The sequence below is a fragment of the Heterodontus francisci genome, chromosome 43, assembly GCF_036365525.1.
Source record: "Heterodontus francisci isolate sHetFra1 chromosome 43, sHetFra1.hap1, whole genome shotgun sequence".
NCBI lineage: Eukaryota > Metazoa > Chordata > Chondrichthyes > Heterodontiformes > Heterodontidae > Heterodontus > Heterodontus francisci.
Genome location: NC_090413.1, coordinates 7,957,171 through 7,966,431, shown reverse-complemented (window position 1 = coordinate 7,966,431; position 9,261 = coordinate 7,957,171). Strand labels below are relative to the sequence as shown.

General features: G+C 45.9%; 1 protein-coding gene across 1 annotated transcript; it reads left to right on the top strand.

Annotated features, from left to right (window-relative positions):
- The first annotated feature begins 791 nt into the window (after positions 1 to 791).
- On the top strand, positions 792 to 8,477 carry LOC137355534 (hepatic lectin-like). Its single transcript, XM_068020778.1, has 3 exons — positions 792 to 925; positions 4,802 to 4,911; positions 6,977 to 8,477. The coding sequence occupies exons 1-3, from the start codon at positions 884 to 886 to the stop codon at positions 7,104 to 7,106; spliced, it is 282 nt and encodes a 93-aa protein (XP_067876879.1). The 5' UTR covers positions 792 to 883; the 3' UTR covers positions 7,107 to 8,477.
- Positions 8,478 to 9,261: the final 784 nt, after the last annotated feature.

The following is a 9,261-nucleotide window of genomic DNA, read 5'->3' as shown; positions in this document are numbered from 1 at the left end:
GTTCTCACTTTAGTAATTAACTCCAACACATCAAAAATAGCACCTGGTCTAATCTGATTGCACAACTTGGTCGCTGCCTGGGCATGTCGACGTTGGTCGAATGGCTGGCACCTTCGCGGATGCTTCTTCTCCATTTTGGGCTGTCTCGGGCAAGAGATTCCCAAGAATCAGTGGAGATGTCACACTTGTTGGGAGGATTTAAGGACATCCTTGTAGCGTTTCCTCTGTCCTCTTGGTAGCCTCTTGCCACGACGGAGCTCGGAGTAGAAAGCTTGTTTTGGGAGTTTTGTTTCAGGCATGCGGACGATGTGGCCCGTCCTACATAACTGATTAGCCATGGGCAGTGTCTCAATACTGAGGATGTTAACCTGAGAGAGGACATTGATATCGGAACGTCTGTCCTGCCAGATGATCTTGCTGGCTCCTGGGTCCATTGAGCTGGCTCTGGAGTTTGGCACCTGGGTCTGTGGAGCTGCCTCTGGGATTATGACTGGGGTCTGAAGTCTACTGGCAATAAATCATTAGGCCCAGCAGACTGATTTCCCATGGTCCTTTTTATCCACATGCAGTTTGCCACATTGGAATTATGTCTGGTTCAGGCCAGATCCAATTACTAGACCCTGGAGTGTGAGATTCTGAGTTGGATAACTCCTGGGGTCAGACACTTGATGGTCTGTAACCAACAGCTTTACAATGCTGGGTAAAAACTCGGTGAATAAGGAAGTTTGTGAGTGTCCCAGCTGCCTCTAACATTTATTCAAATGTCTTTCCAGATCTGCCTCATTTCCAGTGTCCTGACCAATGGATCTGGTTCTGGCAAAACTGTTATTACTTTTCACCAAACAAAAAAGACTGGGCAGATGCCCAGAAATCCTGTGCATCAATGGACGCCAATCTGGTTGTCATCAACAGTGCTGTGGAACAGGTAGGAGATCATTATAATTTCCAATTCACCAATGGCTGATCATTTGTCAGCATGTTCAGTGGTGATATAAAAGCTGAAGGACAGAGACAAAGGCCATTCAGCTCTCATTCCTCCGCTGATACTATCCCTTCAACTCGATCTACTCCAAACAAATACCCTGCCCTTTCATCAAATGCTTTTCTATTCCTGTTCAAATATTTTTCTAATTGCTTTTTAATTGTTGTTATAATCTCTGACCACACAGCATCTCTGGGATTCCAAACCATGATTCTTCCTTCTGCTGCCTTAGAATGAAAACATTGTACTTCATTCCCCTGACAGCGTACATTCAGCTGCTCGATGCCCTCTGATCCCCGACATAGATAGGACTAGGAAAGAGGTTCTGCATACGAGCAGTTAGGGGCTGAATTAAAAAGTAGAATCTCTGGATTATTACCTGAGCCACGAGCAAATTGACATAGGGTAAATAAGATTAGACAGTTAAATGCATGCCTCAAAGATTGATGTGGGAGAAATGGGTTTCATGGGGCACTGGTACCAGTACTGGGGAAAATGGGAGCTGTACTGTTGGGATAGTCTTCACCTGAATCGTGCCGGGACCAGTGTTCTGGCGAGTTGTATAACTAGGATGGTCGAGAGGGCTTTAGTTTAGTTTAGTTTAGAGATACAGCACTGAAACAGGCCCTTTGGCCCACCGAGTCTGTGCCGACCATCAACCACCCATTTTATACTACTCCTACACTAATTCTATATTCCTACCACTTCCCCACCTGTCCCTATATTTCCCTACCACCTACCTATACTAGGGGCAATTGCTAATGGCCAATTTACCTATCAACTTGCAAGTCTTTGGCTTGTGGGACGAAACCGGAGCACCCGGAGGAAACCCACACAGACACAGGGAGAACTTGCAAACTCCACACAGGCAGTACCCAGAATTGAACCCGGGTCGCTGGAGCTGTGAGGCTGCGGTGCTAACCACTGCGCCACTTTAAACTAAATAGTGGAGGTGAGGGATCAAGTGAAAGAAGATGTGATAATTTAGAGAGAGAGGAGAAGGCAGGAGAGCAATATAGAAATAAGGGAATTGATAATCTGAGAGTGGTAAGAAGCGAAGCTCGGAAGAAAGCAAAATTGGTAACAGGATATAGAAAAATAGTGAGCAAAATTAGAACTCAGACGAACTGAAGGAAAACATCAAACAGGATTAGAATAAGGAATAATGTTAAAAAGAGAAAGTTAAGGGCACTCTATCTGAATGCACATAGCATTTGCAAGAAGGTAGTTGATTTGAAGGCACAAATAGAGATAAATGGGTATGATTGAACTGCCATTACAGAGACGTGGTTGCAGGGTGACCAAGACTGGGACTGAATATTCAATGATATTCATCATTTAGGAATGATAGTCAAAAAGGAAAAGGAGGTGGGTTAGCACTCTTAATAAGGGACAAGATCAGTTCATTAGTGAGAGAGGTTCTTAGATCGAAGGATCAAGATGTACAATCAATTTGGGTGGAGCTAAGAAACTGCAATGGGCAGCAAACATTGGTGGGAGTTGTTTACAGACCACCAAATGGTATAAATCAGGAAATTAGAGGTGCATTTAACATGGGTAATACAGTAATAATGGGCAAATTAAATTTATCTATAGACTGGGTAAATCTAATCAGCAGGAATGCCGTGGAGGATGAATTCCTGGAATGTGTGCGAGATGGGTTTCTGGCGCAGTACATTTGACATTGATCACAAGTCGTGGGAGTCAGTTGCCAGCGTTCGCCAGAGCTGGCGGGCAGCCATAAAGGCGGGGCTAAAGTGTGGCAAGTCGAAGAGACTTAGCAGTTGGCAGGAAAAAAGACAGTGGCGCAAGGAGAGAGCCAACTGTGTAACAGCCCCGACAAACAAATTTTTCTGCAGCACCTGTGGAAGAGCCTGTCACTCTAGAATTGGCCTTTATAGCCACTCCAGGCGCTGCTCCACACACCACTGACCACCTCCAGGCGCTTACCCATTGTCTCTCGAGACAAGGAGGCCAAAGAAGTAAAAAAACACATTTAAGAACCCACTAGGAATCGGGCTATTTTAGATTTAGTATTATGTAATGAGAAAAGGCTAATTAATAACCTTTCTGTAAAGGAGCCTTTGGGAAATTTAGTTTTAGTTTAGAGATACAGCACTGAAACAGGCCCTTCGGCCCACCGAGTCTGTGCCGACCATCAGCCACCCATTTATACTAATCCTACACTAATCCCATATTCCTACCACATCCCCACCTGTCCCTATATATTTTCCTGCCACCTACCTATACTAGGGGCAATTTATAATGGCCAATTAACCTATCAACCTGCAAGTCTTTGGCATGTGGGAGGAAACCGGAGCACCCGGAGGAAACCCACGCAGACACAGGGAGAACTTGCAAACTCCGCACAGGCAGTACCCAGAATCGAACCCGGGTCCCTGGAGCTGTGAGGCTGCGGTGCTAACCACTGCGCCACTGTGCCGCCCCTAAATAGTGACCATAATATGATAGATTTTTACATTAACTTTGAAAGTGAAATCTGAACAAAGGAAACTACAAAGGTAAGAGGGGCAAGTTGGCTATGGTGGATTTGGAAAATACACGAAAAGATTTGACAGTAGACAGGCAATGGCTAGTATTTAAATAAATATTGCATGGTCTGCAACAAATATGCATTCCTGTAAGACACAAAAACCCAACATAAATCAACCATGGCTAAAGTAGTTAAACATTGCATTTGATCAAAGGAAGTGGGTTATATGATTGTCAGGAAAAGTAGTAAGTCCGAGGATTGGGAGCAATTTAGAATCCAGCAACAGATAATGAAGAAACTAAAAAAGGGAAAAGGGAATATGAATGCAAGCTAGCAAGAAACATAACGGTGGACAGTAAAAGCTTCTTTAGGTATGTGAAAAAGAAAAGATTAGCAAGGACAAATATGGCTCCATTACTGGCGGAGACAGGAGAATTTATAATGGAGAACAGGGAAATGGCAGAGAAACTAAAAATTACCTTGTGTCTCTCTTCACGGAGGAAGATACAGAAAATGTCCCAGAAATACGAGTGAACCAAGGAACTTGTGAAAATGAGGAACTGAACGAAATTAGTATTAATAAAGAGGTAGCACTCGAAAAGTTAACTGGGTTGAAGGTTGACAAATGCCCTGGACCAGATGACCTGCATCCCAGAGTGTTGAAAGAGGTGGCTAAAGAGATAGTGGATGCGTTGGTGGTTATCTTTCAAAATTCTATTGATTCTGGAATGATTTCTGTTGACTGGAAAGTGGCAAATGTAACCCCAGCATTTAAGAAAGGAGGGAGAGAGAAAGCAGGCAACTACAGAACTGTTAATTTGACATCATAGTAGGGAAAATCTATTCTAAAGGATGTGATAACTAACCCTAAACCTATAACATCCGACAATTTCATAATCACTTTTACTGATGCTAATGTTTTATTTCAAGATCTTTTAAACTGAATTCCAATTCTCAAACTACTATAGAGGGATTTGATCTCAAAATCTCTGGATTACGAATACAGTAACAACTACAATAATGTCTCATCCAAAAGGCAGCACGTTCTCACTGTCGAATTGAAGTCTCATCTTAGAACATGCACTAAAGTCCTGGCGGGGGTTTGAACTCTTGATCTTCTGACTCAGTCAAAAGTGCAACTGAGCCAAGCTGAAACTGCAATCATCACACATTCCTCTGTCCAATATTCATTTGGGAGGGAAGCTGGTTTAAAATAAATGGGTAAAGGCCTCAGACAGAAGATTGTCAACTGGAGAGTTTGTCACTAATATTGTGAAAATCTATATTGCTCCATATACAGTCGTGACACTTTATTTACATGACAGGCATTTATTGGAACATTGATTGCAAAACGTTCCTGGATTGGCCTCAGTGATTCGATCTCTGAAGGTGACTGGCGCTGGGTGGATGGAACGGATTATACTTCCTCTGTAAAGTGAGTTCTCTTTTCAGTTGCACATTCTGGACAATATCAGTGACACTGAACATTAAACAGGAAGCTGGATTTGTTTTCAAGCTGCCTTCTTGAACCACTGCAGTCCATGTGGGGTAGGTACACCCACAGTGCGGTTAGGAAGGTAGTTCCTGGATTTTGACCCAGTGACAGTGAAGGAACGACAAAATAGTTCCAAGTCAGGATGTTGTGTGGCTTGGAGGGGAACGTGCAGTTGGTGGTGTTCCCATGTATCTGCTGGCCTTGTCCTTCTAGGTGGGAGAGGTTGTGAGTTTGGAAGGTGCTGGCAGAGTAGCCTTGGTGAGTTGCTCCAGTCCATCTTGTAGATGGTACACACAGCTGCCACTGTGTGTCGGTGGCGGAAGGAGTGAATGTTGGTGACTGGGGTGCCAATCAAGTGGGCTGCTTTGTTCTGGATGGTGTTGAACTTCTTGAGTGTTGTTGGAGCTGCACACATGCAGGCGAGTGGAGAGTATTCCATCACACTCCTGACCTGTGCCTTGTTGATGGTGGACAGGCTTTGGGGAGTCAGGAGGTGAGTTACTGGCTGCAGGATTCCGAGCCTCTGACCTCCTCTTGTAGCCACGGTATTGATATGGCTACTCCAGTTCAGTTTCTGGTCAATGGTAACCCCCAGGATGTTGATACTTCACGTGACATCAAGGAATGGCTGAAGGCACTGGATACTTGCAAATGGCTATGGGTCCTGACAATATCCCGCGTTTGCACAATTGTCCATTTTACACTATCACCATTATGCTTGTGTCAGCTGTGTAAGAGCAATTCCACTGTCCTCCTGTCTTCCCATAAACCCCTTCAAATGACCCAAAATCTCAAAATGTTGTGATTTCAAAGGGTGATGTCAGTATAATTGACAAAGTTTAATGATGTTGGCAGTTTACGTGTGTCAAATTAATGCTGCAGATGTGGTAAAGAAATATCATGTGATCAATCACACACAACTCTAAGGTGACCCAACTTTGGGACACAACTTCTCTCCTTTCTATTACACCCCACTCTCCTACTGATGACCGCTTCCCCCCTCATCACTTATCCTTTTCCATATGCACTCTCTCTCTCCATCACCCTTTGCACTCAATCCATATTGCCTACTCCCTCTCCATCATCCCCACCTCTATCGCCTCTCCCTCTCGATTGCCCCCTCTCCATCGCACCCTCCCTCTCTATTACCGCCTTACCCATTGCCTCTACTCCTCGATTTCCCCTTCTCCATTGCCCCCTGCCACTCTCACAACCTCCTCCACCATCCCCCTCACTACTCCTCAATTTCCCCTTCTCCATTGCCCCCTCCCACTCTCACACTCTCCTCCACCATCGCCTTCCCTCCCCCTCACAGAGTGTGGTGACTATTCCATGTGTTGTACCAGTTCTGGGAAAGCATAATGCTGCCCTGGGCAGACTGCCTTTTTCTGTCAGCTGAGTCTGTGGTTGGTCACATGGGACACTCCACCAAGCTGACAATGTCACCAAGTCTAATGTTTTGCCCCTGAATCAGTGCCAGTCTGTCCCATTCCGGCATGTTCTATGTGGAGGAATAGAACTCACCCTCCGTCCGTCAATTCTTCAGCTTCCACACATCTGGCAAAGCAATATTTCAAATTAAAAATCACTGCTTGATATTTAACAGTGGAGTAGGATTTAAGGAGCAGTTTACAGGAGCATGTTATTGCTGAGATTCTTTGTTATCAGTGCTGCTTATCAGCACATTAATGGAACATTACAGACTCTGTGCCCATTTTCTGATGTGCACAGCTTCCAGCAAACACTGCCAGCAAAACGTGCAATTTTAAAATGAACCCTTTATTCGCAAGAAAAATACAAGTTTACTGAACGACCATGGATCTGTCAATTCTAACAGGTTTCTCTCAAACAGATGCTGAATGATCTCTGGTTACATTACTACACTGCAGTTAAACAGCTCCACCTGACTCTCACTGGGACATCATGACCTGGTTAATTGTTGAGTTTCAACTTGAAGTGGGAATTCTTATAAAGAATTTTATTCTCATCATGTTTTTGTGTTTAGGTTTTGGAATCAGGGGGAGCCCAATAATTCCAACAATGAAGACTGTGCAGTGGTGCTCGGTTCTGGAAAGTGGAATGATATGCCGTGTGGTAATCAGCTACACTGGATCTGTGAAAAGTCAGCACAATGATTATTTTCCTGAATGTTACAGTCAGTGCAAAGTAGAAAGTGAAACTATTTTTCAACATTTTGTCCATGTACACTGGGCAATCAGCCCTGAGCTGATATTGGTATGGTGGGTGTGTGGCTGGGGCTCTCCCTCCCACCCTCTCTCTCCTGTCTGCAACTGTCCTAAAGCCGACTCGACACACTTTGTTCTGCCATTTTATATTAGCCAGTAATGTGAAGACCCACAAGGTAGAATATCCCTATTGTCCTGTACCATGGTGAACCATATCCAATTTTTCAGAATGTTGAAAGTTTTTAGTGCAGCTTTGTACTCCTGTGTGTCTTGCTTCCTCATATCCCTCCTGGCCAGGCCCATTGGAAGCTGCTCTGGGAATGTCAAACTTGCAGTGCTGTTTGGAAACCGTGATGTGTGTCCTCTTCCTTTAAGATATGGAATGAGTTTTCAACAGTTCCCATTCCCTTCAGTATTCAGAGGCTGGGATTTTACTGGGCCCCAGGGAGCATGCTGGGAGGCGGGAGGGCATATAATTGGGTCAGATGGCAGGGGGTGGTGTGCCTGTTGCCTTCCTGCCACCCCCAGCATTTTACCAGCTGCGGGGTAGGTGGTGGACCACCCTCCCTCCCTCAGGCCAATTGAGGCCCTTAAGTGGCCATTGTCCACTTAAGGGCCTCTTCCCGCCGCTGCTGATATTTTAGCAGCAGCAGGTGGGAACTTCGCCACGTGGTGAGGCTGCCAGGCACCTTGTGGGCTCATTGGGAGGGCTCTCCTGATCAGGTACCCTGTGGCCCTCAGAGGGCCCTCGTGCTGGCAGGTTCCACCCCACTGAAAGACAATCAATCCCACACTCCCTTCCAACAACCACCCACACCCCACACCCTCACCAGGGCCTGCCTGATTGGCCCCAGCAAGCCTGACCCAACTTACCTTAGTTCCGGGGCCTCCTGCATTGTGGCTGTTCCTGCCCTGCTCATTATTATCTGAATGACCATCGCTCCTGGTGGCACTGCTGGGACTGAAAAGCTGGCAGCCATCCGATTGGCCAGGAGCTCTTGGAGGGGAGGGGGGTGCGGGCCCTCCTACCCTAACAGGTGAACTGAAGCCCTGAGCCATCTCCCTCCTGCTCTGCCCTCCACCTCCCAGCTCCATACTCAAATGCCACACCTCATCCTCTGCATCTCACCACCAACCCCTCCATCCCTACCTCACCTGGGAAACCATCTGGTGCCTTGGATACCTAATTAGATTGATGGGTCTGTAACTACAAGATTGTTTTGCAGAACTTTTCTGTATTATAGTCTAGTGATATCTGCTGTCGCTTTTTCGCTTTAATCTTCGATTCAATTTCTTAATAAAGATGGTATGTATTACTGATTTCTCATGGTCTGTTCGTGTGTTATCTGCGGTTTGAGATATTGGGAGGGTACAGTGTGATTTCTGCTATCCCTGACCTCAGAGGGGTGACCTCTGAGGCAGGAGCCTCGTCGACAGCTCACTGAGGCACTGCTGCATAGAGCTCACTGACTCTGCGTACCTCCGGCAGGCTTTGGATGGCCTCCAGGATCGGGCCCTCCACTGCAGCTGTCAATCTGTTAATGGAGGAGGCCATTCGCACAGATGACACAAAATTAGGTGGGAGGGTGAGTTGTGAGGAGGATGCAGAGAGGCTTCAGGGTGATTTGGACAAGTTGAGTGAGTGGTCAAATGCATGGCAGATGCAGTATAATGTGGATAAATGTGAGGTTATCCACTTTGGTAGCAAAAACAGGAAGGCAGATTATTATCTGAACGGCTATCAACTGAGAGAGGGGAATATGCAGCGAGACCTGGGTGTTCTCGTACACCAGTCGCTGAAGGTAGGCATGCAGGTGCAACAGGCGGTAAAAAAAGGCAAATGGTATGTTGGCCTTCATAGCGAGAGGATTCAAGTACAGGAGCAGGGATGTCTTGCTGCAATTATACAGGGCCTTGGTGAGGCCACACCTGGAATATTGTGTGCAATTTTGGTCTCCTTATCTGAGGAAGGATGTTCTTGCTATAGAGGGAGTGCAGCGAAGGTTTACCAGACTGATTCCTGGGATGGCAGGACTGACACATGAGGAGAGATTGAGTCGGTTAGCATTATATTTGCTGGAGTTCAGAAGAGTGAGGGGGGATC

Excerpts from the sequence above, each read along its gene's own strand:
- LOC137355534 (XM_068020778.1), top strand. The coding sequence starts at position 884 with ATGGACGCCAATCTGGTTGTCATCAACAGTGCTGTGGAACAG. Across the intron at positions 926-4,801 it reads TCAACAGTGCTGTGGAACAG|GCATTTATTGGAACATTGAT; the intron begins GTAGGAGATCAT and ends TTTACATGACAG. Across the intron at positions 4,912-6,976 it reads GATTATACTTCCTCTGTAAA|GTTTTGGAATCAGGGGGAGC; the intron begins GTGAGTTCTCTT and ends TTTTGTGTTTAG.